Source organism: Canis lupus, chromosome 4 (assembly GCF_048164855.1).
Source record: "Canis lupus baileyi chromosome 4, mCanLup2.hap1, whole genome shotgun sequence".
NCBI lineage: Eukaryota > Metazoa > Chordata > Mammalia > Carnivora > Canidae > Canis > Canis lupus.
The window spans coordinates 76,562,484-76,577,038 of record NC_132841.1 but is presented as its reverse complement, the minus strand read 5'-3'; the positions used below and the strand labels follow the sequence as shown (position 1 = coordinate 76,577,038).

The 14,555-nt window shown below is 40.4% G+C and overlaps 1 protein-coding gene and 1 long non-coding RNA gene across 10 annotated transcripts in view; one reads left to right on the top strand and one right to left on the bottom strand.

Annotated features, from left to right (window-relative positions):
* LOC140632703 (uncharacterized) overlaps positions 1–11,141 on the top strand; it is an 81,140-nt gene extending 69,999 nt beyond the window's left edge. Inside the window, exons 3-4 of the long non-coding RNA XR_012030349.1 lie at positions 9,132–9,294; positions 9,552–11,141. This is a non-coding gene — a long non-coding RNA (uncharacterized lncRNA). The remainder of the gene's footprint in view (positions 1–9,131; positions 9,295–9,551) is intronic.
* The window catches only part of DROSHA (drosha ribonuclease III), a 121,202-nt gene that overhangs the window by 81,688 nt on the left and 24,959 nt on the right, over positions 1–14,555 (bottom strand). For 8 of the 9 annotated variants that reach the window (XR_012030348.1, XR_012030347.1, XM_072825003.1 and 5 more), the window contains 2 exons: positions 8,026–8,112; positions 5,280–5,366 (listed from right to left, as the gene is read on the bottom strand). Coding sequence is in view for 7 of the 9 variants with exons in the window: in XM_072825003.1 (XP_072681104.1) it covers positions 5,280–5,366; positions 8,026–8,112 (174 nt within the window). In the remaining 2 variants the exon portion in view is untranslated. The remainder of the gene's footprint in view (positions 1–5,279; positions 5,367–8,025; positions 8,113–14,555) is intronic. The other variant, XM_072825006.1, reaches the window with a different exon arrangement.

The window sequence follows — 14,555 nt, the reverse complement described above, 5'->3', positions numbered from 1 at the left end:
CACTTATCGAGCCAGGCACTGTTGTGCTGCTTCACATACTGTTGCTCATGAAACCACACCCATGAGATAGGCACAATTATTATACAGAGGAGTAAACTAAGGCAGTGTCATCAGGTATCTTGTCTAAGGTAGCCGATCTAAGAAACTCTTGGTACGGCTCTGGGCCACTAGAATATACACCTCTCATTACATATGGATACTCAAGGTTTATTTGAAAATGAAGGCAGGCACAGATGAAATAAATCTACATCTATCTTGTTTGGTCATCAGACACTAGCCTAGTGCCTACACACAGTAAGTTTTCTATAAGTGTATTTTTCAATGAAGGAAGGAATGAGAGGGAAAGTGTGAGGTTACTCAAGTGGTTTAGCTGACGAGCTGGAGAAAAAAAATAAACTTGGAAGCCTAGAGATGTATTAAGCAGGCTTTTCTGGCCAATCTGTCCATAAGATGATTTTATATAGATGTAATTGGTTTTACAAACCACAATAATCAGAAAGAAAGAAACTTTAATTCTACCAGTAAAAGAAATGGTAAAAGAAAAACAAAAATAGTCTTATAATGCCATCTACTGGAAATCCTTTTCTCAGAAATGAAGGTTAGTTCTTTGGTGATTTTTCTTTTTTTTCTGTCTTTTTTTTTTTTTTTTTTTTAAGGATAATGGCTAATTTGAGTGAAATTTATAATTCACTTTACTAAAAAAATCCATTTTCAACCTTGTAATGGTTTCTTTTTTTAAGATTTTATTTATTTATTCATGATAGACAGAGAGAGAGAGAGAGAGAGAGAGAGAGGCAGACACACAGGCAGAGGGAGAAGCAGGCTCCGTGCTGGGAGCCCAATGCAGGACTCGATCCCGGGACTCCAGGATCATGCCCTGGGCCAAAGGCAGGTGCTGAATTGCTGAGCCACCCAGGGATCCCCGTGGTAATGGGTTTTAAACGAACTAAAGTGATACACAAAGGCCACTATTATTTTTAAGTTCTTTATTCCTATAATCATTTAAACATATTTGAGAGTCACCAATTTGTGTATTATTCATATTTTTAATACCTATCTTTTGCTAACAACCTGCATTAGGTGTGTAGTTACTCTAAAACAAGCCACAGCCCCTACCTTTTTTAAAAGGTAAGGATCTAAAGATGAAGACAGGCATGTAGATAAGTATAAATAAAATATAATGTATATAATGTATTAAGTGCAATTAAAAACAAATACGCAAACAAAAAAGTAAAAAGTACAAAAGAACCAAGTAGGAGTTAACATTTGTGTCTTTAAAGATAAGTTTCCAGGTCATCCAGAAGAATAAAGTTGGGAAAGAACGATGTTTAGGCGCTGTGGGGAGTCCAAGTCTTTTAGCTGTTCAGGAGTGAAATACATAGAAGCAAGGAGACTCTAGACAAAAAAACATATTAACCACCTTAAGGATTATGGGCTTGTCCTTAGGGTAATGAGAAGTCACCCAAATACTTTAAGTGAGAGACTATCATAGTTTACATTTTGGATGGGCTGGTATGTAAACACTATGGAAATGGATTATAGTAGAGCAAGGCAAAAGACCAGAAGACCAGAATGGAGTCTGATGAAACAGTCCAGAAGCCGAAAGACAAAGACTGGAAGCAAGAGGGCAAATTTTAAACATAGAAGATGTTACTGAAATATACAATGACCATTCTGATGTGGAAGTTGATAGAGAAGAAGAGAGAAAAGTTTCTAGCCTAATGACATTAATACAAATCACAATGTCATTAATACAAAGAAATTCATAGGATGTCCCTCAAGTACCTCAAATTCAATATACGAGGAAGAGGACAAGTTCAGTTTTGCATAGGCTGACAGTAAGGAACTTGAGGGGATATCAAGGTGGGTATGTCCAAAAGGCAATATGAAATGTGAGTGGAGCACAGAGCCATGTCATAGCTACAAACATCAACTTGGGGGGGGGGGATCCAAAGATGCACAGAAGGAAAAACTGTAGTTGAGACTGTAATACTCAGAGCATCCAAAAGAGAAAAGGACCAGAGCCCTTGGGAAGTCAAGAGGCAGGCATGCACAAAAGCAACTCTGCTGGATGATTTAAGCAAGGACAGTCCTACCCCTGGATCATTTCAACTAAAATCCCTTCTTGGGATTCCTTCTTTGAGCTCTTCTTTTGTATATATTTTATTTTCTTTGGGGCTCTTATCCATACCACCAGAGCCCTTCTGAGATACACAAATCTGGAAAAGCAAGATCTCCATTTCTATTCAAACTTCCATCTCTAAGTGTCAAAGAGAATTTGTCATTTTTTCTACATATGGTGAGCTCAATTTATTGCAAGATCAATGGTCAATCAAATAATATAAATGCCTACCATTTCTTAAAACATGTTTGAATACCGACTGACATTAACTCTTAATTCATCCTATCATAAAGAAACAAAAAAACCCTCCCTAAACTTCTACGTTCTACCTCTACTACTTCCAGGTGTTGAATGGCTAAATCCAGGGCAGTGAGGCCACTAGAAATGGAAAGCCAACTAAGAGCAGGGGTTTTCTTGTGCTTTTGAGGAGGATAAGATATTATACAGTTATAATACATGTATCTTTATAACTTTAGTTATGTTGTCAAAGTCCTTAATAACATCAGGTATTCTAAGTCATAGTAAATGCGCTACATAAAAGGATAAAACGTTCCCAAATGCTCTATACTTAGCCAACAAAGCTTTCAATCCACTCCGATTCAAGAAGATCTTAAGAAAACTTGTTAGAACTAGATTGGCTGAGATTCTAACATTACCATCATTTGCATGCCCTTCTTGCTGCTATGCTCTCTCTAGCAAGAAAATGAATCAGATCAGTAAAGCGATTTAATAATTCTTTTTCTGGGAGGCTATTTCAAATTCAAGAGGCCTTTGATGGATCTAATCCCTATGAACTGTACAACATTCAGCTTAAAACTCGATTTATTTTATCAACATCTCTAACATAAATGATGAGGCTTATCTTCTCATTACAGAGTGAAGTTCTCAAATTTGAAGAACTTGAGTATTTATATAAAATATATGTGGAGTCAGGAATTTTCAGTCCTATCTTTCATTTTATAACAGTAACAACTGCAATTAATTGAGCATTAGCAGCCTCTCAGTGCCAAACCTTGTGCTGACAGGCTTTAATAAAGCTCAAAGCATCACTCCTCCAAAATCACATAAATATTAAGAATTGGTTAAAAAAAAAAAAAAGAATTAGAAGACACAAACCCAGGTCTGACATCTTATCCAAAAGAAGAAATGACAACATGTACGCCAAAAACCATGACACTTTTCATGTGTCTACTCATTTATTTTTTACAAAAACCAGTAAGATTGCTACAACTAATACCTCTATCTTACAGATAAGAAAATCAAGAATTATAAAGATTGAAATGTCAAATCATACAGCATGTAAGTGGAATTCACTATTGTTTATTTTTTGTTTTGTTTTAAAGATTTTATTTATTTATTCATGAGAGACACAGAGAGAGAGGCAGAGACACAGGCAGAGGAGAAGCAGGCTCCATGCAGGGAGCCCGATGCGGGACTCGATCCTGGGTCTCCAGGATCACGCCCTGGGCTGAAGGCAGGCACTCAACCGCTGAACCACTCAAGGATCCCCTCACTATTGTTTAAACCCTGGTCTCTCTAAAGCCACACTGCTTTCCTCCTTTGAGTAAGGTGATCCTAAAAGTTAAAATGAGATCTATATCACTACTAAGGAAATAAGAAGTAAGATAATTATAAAGATTTTCATGGTAACCAAATTATTTACATTTGCAAGCCCACTGGGGAAGAAAAAAATAGAGAGAGAGAAATGCATTATGTGGGAAGAGCTGGACCAGAGGACCTCCAATGGCCTTTCCCAGTCCAAGACTACAAGGTTTGGTATAACAAAGGGTTTGAATGGCTGAGACATTTAAAAAAAAAAAAAAAAGCAAAGAACCATCAAAACTCAAACCTCTTAGTAGTGCCTTTTCATAAAGACTGGTAGCTACGTGTGGTGATGGATGTTACTAGACATGGTGATCATTTCATCATTTCATACTACGTACAAATGTTGAAAGATTATTACATTGTATGTACACCTGGAATTAATATGATAGTATGTGTCAATTATATCTTAAAAAAAGAATGGCCCAATATTATGCCCCTATCTACATTATGGTCCACATTGGAGGTAAATGTAATATGTATTATCAAACAATTTTATTTTTATATTTAGAATGTCATCACCTTCTAAATAAAATTCTCCAAGATAAAACATACTGTGGAATAAGGAAAATCACACTAAGCCAACAATTTGTTTTAAATTAGTATCACTAATATAGTATCACTACTATAGAATCATGTCTACTTATAAAGAAAAAAAGAATGATAGAAAGGAACAAGGTCAGGCAATAATTTTATTCCTTACTCTCCAATGACACAGAATTTCACATTTTGAGCAAACAGCACTTAAATAACTTTTTAAACTGTGGATGTAATTTCTTATAACCAATTCAGAAAGGATTAAAGAACACTGTATTTTGATGTAGATACATCACAGCTATAATTTCACAAGTTCTCAAACAGACTGAATATACTGCTTTGCTCCCTTCCTGAGCTGCCAGCAAATTCTACTCTATGTCCAACTAGAATACAGAAGTAAGACAATTCCCAAGACTGTTAGCTTTGAGACAGCACATTTTGACTCACAGATACAGAACTTCCATTGAACCAATTACCAACAAAGCAAGCTTAATATAAAATATTATATAAAAATATCACAGATCTGTATGTCAGACAAAATCTCTTAAAGAAAACATAGTCCTGGGATTCGAAAGCAGAGAAATGTAGGAAATTGATGCAGACTCCAAATGTCTTGAACACAGCTCTCTCTTTTCCTACTGCTCAGACACTAGATAATAGCTGCTCCTTAAAACTTTCCAACTTTCTTTTGAAGGACACCCAACCCAAAATAGCTTTGACACATTATTCCACAGTTTATCTTTCTTTTTCAATCTTTCACACTCTCAAAATGCTATTCTGACACATGTTTACTTACACCATTTAATGTGGACCAAACCTGTGACTCATTAGCACAGATGTCACACCCCCACCTGACACACGCTGCCTCAGACTTCCTGCAGCTCATGCAGAGGGACACAAAGTAAATGTTACTTAGAAGTCAGAAGAAAAGAAATTTATTTTGACTTCAGAAACAAAGAATGAAGGGAAAGAAGAGGGTACAGGAAAGGAGAAAGCCAGCCAATTAGCACATACTTACATTGGTCAGGGGGGCATGTGCAAACATAGAAAATCCTTCAAAGATATACTCATGATCATCATATTCTATAACAGTTGGCCTGTCAGTCTAAAAGCAAGAGAAACACAAAGAATGAATTTAATAACATGATTTGCATGTGCCAAAATCCATGAGAACACAAAGTTGCCAACGGGAGAAGTGCATGGACTCCATAGGCTCCGTGAACGTTTTTCTAAACCACCAGGGAGAATTTTATATAAAAGTTTAATTTTAGGTGGAATTCTCTGGCTTCAGTAATATTTACATATTGATACCTTCAAGAATGTTTATTATGGGTATGATAAAGGGGAAAAAGGCTATATGGCTTCATTTTCTAGGAACTTGTTTTATTTAATCCCACAACACTACCAGATCTATTCTTACTGAACTGTATTCTGAACTAATGAAAGTCCTAACAAGAACAAGATAATAGCACAGTCAACTAATAGCTTAAAGTGGAAAAAGACTCAGCATAATGACAGTCAAGACTAACAACAGCCTGAAAGGCCCTGAAAGGACTCAGGGTGCCAGAGGCTCAACCCCTCACAGCTCTTTTCCCAGGACCTCCAAGGGGAAGCCACCCACCACATATGGTAAATCAATTCCCACATAATGTCAAAAATCTTAATTATTTGAAAATTGAATTTATAATTAAAACATACAAATGTTAATCTAAGCATCCAAGATTCTCTTCCTTATGCTATTCTTATATACCATCATTTTTAATCCTAGATGCTAAATATGGAACTAATTATCAAGATAGGCAACCTAAAAAAGAGGTTTTTTTAAGATTTCATTTATTTATTTGTGAAAGAGAGTGAGCAAGAGAGAGAGTGTGTGCATGAGTGGGAGAAGGGGCAGAGGTAGAGAGAGAGAGAGAAGCTGACTCTCTGCTGAGCAGGGAGGCTGACTTGGGGCTCCATCCTGGGACTCCAGGATCATGACCTGAGCTGAAAGCAGATGCTTAAATCAACTGAGCCACCCAGGCACCCTGAAAAACAGTTTTGTTTGTTTGCTTTAAAGATTTTATTTATTTATTCATAAGAGACACAAAGAGAAGAGAGAGAGAGAGAAAGAGAGAGAAAGGCAGGGACACAGGCAGAAGGAGAAGCAGGCTCCATGCAGGGAGCCTGACATGGGACTTTATCCTGGGTCTCCAGGATCACGCCCTGGGATGAAGGTGGCGCTAAACTACTGAGCCACCCGGCTGCCCTGAAAAACACAGTTTTAAGCACAGGTGTTGAACATTATTCTTTTAAACATTATATATTTATGAGAACTGGAGGAGGATGCTAAAGAACACCCACATGTACATTAGTTGTTTTGCCAGTATTACTGTTACTTTGTATTTAAATAATTCTAAATAAAGCTAGTGTAAATTAAATATAATGAAAAGAACTTCTGACAAAAGGTATACCCACTTTGGAAAACATTTGGTAGTTCCTCAAAATATTAAATACAGAGTTACCATATGATCCAGCAACTCCAGGCCTAGGTTTATACCCAAGAGAAATGATAACATACATTCATATGGAAACTTCTACACAAACATTCACAGCAGCATTATTCATTATTCATAAAAGCCCCAAAGTGGAGACCACCCAAATGTTTATCAACTTAATAGATGGATAAATACAGTATTTTTATGCAAGGGAATATTAATTGGCCATGAAAAGGAATAAAGTTATATGTTCTAAGATGGATGAATCTTAAAAAACATTATGCTGAGTGAAAGAAGCTAAAAAGATCACATTTTCTATGATCCCATTCATATGAAATATCTAGAACAGGCTAATGATAGAGAAAGAAAGTATCTCAGTTGTTGAAGGCTGAGGGATACAAAAGAACTGACTGCTACTAATGAGTACAGGGTTTCTTTTGAGAATGGAAGATGACAATGTTCGAAAATTAGATTGCAGTGATGATTTCACAATTCTGTGAAAAGAATTAAATCATGAAATATATACTTTAAATGGGTGATTTTTATGGTATATGAATGCTATCTTGATAAAGTTGTTAAAATATTTAATTACTAATCATCTAAATTTGAAACAGAAATTTCTTGAGGATAGAAATAACTAGAACAATTTTGCGCTGTGAAAGATTAACAGCATGGTAGACTAGCAGACAGTTGTGCGGACTACAGTCAAACTGCCGAGGTTTAAATCCCCACTCTGCCACTTACTAGCTGAATAATCTTAAGCAAGTTACTTAACCTCATCCGTAAAACATAGATTGCTGCCTCATCTGCGTAGTGAGAAATACAGTTTGTTGTGAGAAATAAGTGAATACGTGTTCAACATTCAGAGCAGTGCCTGGTACCATAGTCAACAAATATTAGGTATTATTATTACTATCATAAATATAATAGACCTTCTTGATTGGTTGACTAGGTAATATATTAGCTAGTCAAGGATTTTTAAGAGATGTGAATGTAACTCTTCCAACTCCATAGTTCCAATGAATAGCTCTAGAAGTCATGGATGTGGCTACTATGTGATACTGAAAACAGACCTGCAAAAAGGTACAGAAAGCAGTATAGTGAGAGAAGGCAAAATAAAAGTCATTAAGATAAAAGCCAGTTTTATCAACATAAAAATAAAAATATTTTTAAAGAAAATTTAAAAACTGAATTAGTATTGAACCTATTCACATTTTTAACCTGTTTGTATATATCCAACCTATTTATATTTTAAAATAAATGAAATCTGATTTGTTAGGAACTTACCAAAAAGTTGGTAGGAGGGGAGACTGTAATTCGATAGTGGAAAAGTCTGCCAGCATTGTTGGTCATAGGACGACAGGGCTTGATGGCCTGAGGGAGAAAAATAAAAGTGAGTTTAAGAGTCAAGTAGCAAAATATTTTTATTTAAAAACAAACTGCATTTCTAAATTCGCATCTGACAAGAGAGGTTTTATGTGTGTTCCTTCACGGGTCAGTAAGAAAAGCAGTACCAGGAACTAGATGAATAAAAAAAGAACCAGCTGGTCACCAGGACTCTACCATTTCTCTCATGTGCATGTGATACAAGGGGGTCAGACAACATAAAGATCTTTCTGGATCTTAATTTCCATGACTATCTTCCTTTTATTCGTAACAAAACACAATACTTGACCTGTGGCTAAACTCCCAAATGCTTAAAAAAAAAGGGGGGGGGCAGCCCCGATGGCTTAGCAGTTTAGCATCGCCTTCAGCCCAGGGCATGATCCTGGAGACCTGGGATTGAGTCCCACATCGGGCTCCCTGCATGGAACCTGCTTCTCTCTCTGCCTCTCTCTCTCTCTGTCTCAAATAAATAAAATCTTTAAAAAGAGAAAGAGAGAGAAAAAAAAAAATAACCTCACAAGTGGGGCGCCTGGGTGGCTTGGTTGGTTAATAGTCTGCCTTTGGCTCAGGTCATGATCCTGGGGTCCTGAGATTGAGTCCCGCATCGGGCTCCCTGCTCAGCGGGGAGTCTGCTTCTCCGCTCACTCTGCCCCTTCCCTCCACTTGTGCTCTCTCTCTAACTTGTTCTCTCAAGTAAATAAATAATAAAACTCTTTAAAAAAATCTGAAAAGTAAAAGCAGGTTTTGATAGGGGGAACAAAAACAGTGGAAGGATCAAATAAACTGAGTAAAAATAGAAGGGACCAGAAATGAAGGACACATAAGAGGGCGCAGAATAAAATATGCGTTAAGTTTCATGATGGGAAAAAGAGGACAGAAACTGATGCTTTTTTTGCTCTTCTTCCTTGGATCACCACCAGGTTGACCGGGGCTCTGCTGGGGCTGACTCACAGCTCAACTACCTAATCCCTATGTCCAGTCTTGCTTACACACTCCTCTTCTCACAGGTGAAGATCCCTAAGAAACATCAGGCACCCAAACTTCATCTTAGCATCTGCTTCTGGAGAATCCAGTGTGTAGCTCCAGGAATGATTCAAGAAAGCAGAATGACACAGGATGTTGGAGCCAAATCACTTACCACCTGCTGGCAATGAGGACCCCCTCATGGTGGTAGGTGGAGTCCCTGGCACCAGATGGCAGACCAAGTGAAAACTTTCAAAGATGGTGAATTGGGAGGGTGTACCAGTGGAAGCAAGTGCAGTGTACCAGGTATTTAAGACTACGAGAAAATGGGCCCTATGAGGGTAACAGGATAGATGGCGACTGCTAAGCACCACTGATGATCTAGCATGCCCCTCAAACTTTAGTGTGCCTTGAAACCACTGGAGGGCTTGCTAAATCTCAGATGTTTTGCTCACCACCCCCAGGGTTTCTCATTCAGCAGATGAGGCAGGCTGAGAACCTATTCTAATGAGTTCCCAGGTGAAGCAGACACTTGGAAGAACCACTGCTCCACAGAACTGTAACAGAAGGAGAAGAAAGGCAACTGGAAGCCAGACAGACCACTGGAGGCACACAAAGAAGCTGTCCCCTGCAGCATCAATCCGAGAGTGCCAAGACCAAGCCCAGGGTCAGAGATGGGTAGATCTTAGAGACAATTAATGGCCAACCAGGGTAGATCTGTATGCCAAGGGATGGGACCTAGAAACCTGAGAGGACATACAGGTTTTTAAGCCCCTAGACTCCTTAAAACCCTCCACTTCCTCAGAGGAGGCCCAATCCTATCTATCAGGGGTGATCACTTACCTGTGTCTCAAGGCCACAGAACACTGGCAAGGCAACACTGCCTCCCCACAACCAGACTCCCCTCCTGGCCAACAGATTTATAATTAGGGTCACTTCACAGCATAACCCAGCAGGGGAGGTGCTGCCAAGAGAGATTATATCCCAAAGGAGCTGCAAGAACTGGCCAGCATGTGCCAGCAGCAGGAGTCTGCACAAGACTGGATGCTGAGAGTGCTTGACCAAAAAGGGCCAGAACATAAAAGTGGTTAGGGAAGAGTTTATTGACTAGCGAGCATTCAGGATTCAAGAACACCAGATACCACGAACTCCCTATTAAGATGTCTCCTGAAAGCATGAAAAAGCAATGGCCCACATGAGTGTAGTTAAAATACCCAAACTGCCATGACAGAGGAGGAAATAATTCAAAGAGTCAGGAAGTGAGCACATTAGAATGGATACAATATCTATGACTGAAAAATATACCAGATTATCATATCATATTCAACTGAAGGCCCAGAGGAGATGCCAAAGGCCATTTCCTAGGGGCCAAAAGAAATGTGCTGGTGAAGGGACACCAGCCTCACTAGGAAGGTCAGTGGTGGTCTCCTCTGCAGGCCAGGGCCAACCGTAAAAAAGGGGGTCAGAGAGCAGAGCTTGCTGATAGCAATGAGGATGACAGGACTCTGAAAATAAGGGAGGTAAGATGATGGGACTAACTGCTAGAAGCCAGATCTCACACTATCATTATAACCAGCAAGATCAAAGAGGCAACTATAGAGGTCTGGCCCACAAAAGTCATGGAAGTAGTTAATAGAACACAGTATCCTTAGGTAAGATAACCGAAAAGCTGACGAGTAATACTTAGTTTGTACCAACAGAAGACATTAAGAATGGTTAACCAAGGGGCTGAAGGCAGGTTAAAGTCATGATCCCTTTCCCAGTTCCAGCCCTATAGTAAAAAAGGCCCTGCAATACCATTACAAGCAAAAATAGTCTCGACAACCCTGTCCTTCCCCAAAGGGCCCTATGGCCATTTACCAAAAAAACTGTACACCGGGGAAAGGGGAACCAAAGAGTGTTTAAGGAGAATCAGATACAGGGGATCCCTGGGTGGCTCAGCAGTTTGGCGTCTGCCTTTGGCCCAAGGCGCGATCCTGGAGTCCCGGGATCGAGTCCCGCATCGGGCTCCCAGCATGGAGCCTGCTTCTCCCTCTGCCTGTGTCTCTGCCTCTCTCTGTCTCTCTATCATGAATAAATAGATAAAATCTTTTTAAAAAAAAAAAAGGAGTATCAGATACAGCATCTGAATCAACACTAATACTCGGAAGAGACTGATACATCACCTCGGTACACATTAGAGTGATACAAAGCCAAGGTTTAAAAAAAAAAGGAATCTCAGTCAAGGTCTGGTTTACAGTAGGTCCACTGAGTCTACAGATCTGCTCAGCAGGCATTTCCCCTTGTCTCCAAAATGTTTCACTGAAATTGACAAAATTGGTAGGTGGCAACACCCCACACTGGGTCCTTGTTCTATGGAGTAAGAGTCATCATATGGGAAAGCTCAAGTAGAAGCCACCAAAATTACCACCATCCCTGACAGAGGCATCAAAACCAGGATCTGGGGAAATGGTATAGATTAGTGCCGTCCTTAAGGATCCAAAAGACACAGGGGTGACAGTCTTTACCTATCTTTAACTCAACAATCTGGCTTCTGGGAGGAAAAAAGAAAATCTAAAGGGATCCTATAGGATAACTACAAACTACCACAAGCTCAACCAAATAGTAGTTCTGATTGCACCAGCTGTGCCAGGTGCTACAGTTTAGAGTAATATGATTTCAGGTACAAAGTATACAGCAACTGATTTGCTAAATGTATTCTTTTCCATCCCAATCAGAATGAGGATAAGAAATGGTTCACATTCTATGCTCATTCACAGAGAAAAGACAACATCTACAGTTTTGCTGCCAGGTTGTCTTAACTCCCCCACTCACTGTCCCAACAGCCCAAGGAGCTCTTGACCTTCTGGACATACTGCAGAACATTCTAACGCTCCACTGCATCTGTGGTATTATGTTTATCAAACTAAAAGTCTTGAAAAAGCACACATGCTCCCAAGGGTGAAAAAGAAACCCTACAAAGATTCAGGGGCTTACCCCAGCCACACCATTTTTATGAGCCAGTGATCTGAGTGCCAAGACATTAGTCCACAGTAAAAGACAAATCACTGCATCTTCCACCTCCTACAATGAAGAAGAAAGCACAACACTAGGCAGGCCTCTTTGGGGGGCAGTATAGCCCCCACCTAGGAATATTGTTCCAGCTCATTAATAGAGTGTTGCACAAGGCTTCTAGCTGTCAGTATGGCTCAAGTGAGAAATCCGCTTCTGTGGTTCCAAGCTATAGTGCAAGCAGCCCTGCTGCAGAGGCCATATAATTCAGCAAATCCTACATTGCTGGTGGGAAAAGATGCAGAGGGGAGTCTGTGGCCATACTGGGAGAATTACAATGCTGGTATCTAGTGTTCTGGAGCAAAGCCATGCCATCTATAGTAAAGAATTATATGCCTCTGAAAAACAACCAGTGTGCTACTGGGCCCTGGTAGATATGGAAGGCATGGCCAAGGGACAGAAACAGGCCTAAGGCTGAACTGTCCATCATAAGCTGGGTTCTGTGGGTTTCACCCAGCTGGAAGTTTGGAAGGGACCAGCAACAATCCATCATAAGATGGAGGTTGTACATCCAGAATCAGGCACACATTGGAGCAGCAGGCACAGACAAGCTGCATGAGCAGGTGGCCCACCACTGTGGCACCAGCACCCTCCCTCAGCTGATGACCAAGGATAGAAGGATGAAAGCAGAGGGAAAAGCCCAAGCTTGGTTTGCAAATGAGTCAGTCAGGGATGGGGGAGCAAGCTGAAGATGGACTGTGCTGCAGCCTCATTCCAGGAGGAATTTGAAAGACAGCAATGAGGGAAGTCTGTCCAATGAGCAGAGTTTCAGGCAATGTACCTGGTCATCCACTTTGTGTGGAAAGAGAAGTAGCCTGAGGTTAGAATATAGATGGACTCATGGCAGAAGCAAGTGGCCATGCCAGCTGGTCAGAGGCCTAGAAGGAAAAAGATTGGAAGATCAGGGATAAGAAGGTCTTGGGGTAGGGGTGCCTGGTTGGCTCAGTCAGTGGAGCATGTGACTCTTGATCTTGAGGTTGTGGGTTTGAGCCCCATTATTGGGTGTCAGAGATTACTAAAAATGTTTTTAATTAAAAAATAAAATTTAACAAAAGGTCTTGGAGTAGACATGTGGGTGAACAAGCGGGAGTGAACGCAACAATCTCTATCACATGTGGGTGTACACTGGCGGGCACACACCACAGAAGAGGTACTAAATCTCACTGACAAAATGACTCAGCCAGTTGGGGTCAGCCAGCCTCAATCATCAGCTACTCAGAGTTGACAATCTGGGCACATGAATGAAGTGGCCACAGTAGCACAGATGGAGGCTTCACATGAGCCCAACAGCATGGATCTGACTTATCAAGGCTAAGCTGGCTAAGCCACCCGCCAATACTGAACATCTAACAGGCCATCAACAATGACCAATGATGGGCCCCCCAAAATGGCACCATTTCTTGAGGAGACCAACCTGCTACTTAGTAGTAGTTGACTACATATGCCCCATCTATCTTGAAAGGGCCACAAGTTTGCTCTCACAGGAATAAACATGTACTCTGAGTATGGGTTTGCCTCTCACCAGTCCTCAGTCAGCAAGCCATCCAGATCTTCCTTCAAGGAAGGGCCTGCTGTGTAACTATAGGGAAAGTAGACAGCCTACAGCCACCGGCTCCTTCAAGGTCAGCCTCTGCTACAGAGCCCCTTCCCCAAGACCATGTCCTTCCCAGGGCAGCCTGCTTTGGAGACAGAGGGCAAAGGAGGTGTGAAGGCTATGCCAGCCTGATACAAGATAGTTCCAATAATTCCAGCTTTATGAGACCTGTCTCGGGGACTTTTCCCTCTGCTCAATCCTGCCTCCACTCTCTTCTTGCCTAATCCCTACAAAACATGTCATACTGCAAACTCTACAGCACCTGCTTTCAGAGAGCCCCACTTGTGGCACAGGTGTGGACGCTCACAAGGTGCAGATCCTGTCACACAGTTCATTGCTACACTTGCTGACACTCAAAGCCAAAGTAAAAGTAAGGAAGTAGTTAAAAATATCCATCACTGCCTCATAGTCTTTATTCTCCTTATTGTTATGGTCTCAAACAATTTTACATAGAAATTAAGGGCTTACAAATACTATGTTTAAACAGAGGGGCAGCCCCGGTGGCTTAGCAGTTTAGCACCGCCTTCAGTCCAGGGCATGATCCTGGAGACCCGGGATTGAGTCCCACATCCGGCTCCCTGCATGGAGCCTGCTTCTCCCTCTGCCTGTGTCTCTGCCTCTCTCTCTCTCTCCCTCTCTCTGTCTCTAATAAATAAGTAAAATCTTTAATTAATAAATAAATAAGCAAACAAACAGAATGTGCTAAATCATTAAGTGATAATCTGGGACAAATAAGAATAACACACAGAGAAAAGATAGCAGGGGGGAAATGAAGGAAAATAACTGAAAGGGAGCAGTTACATATAACTCAATGATAAAAAGT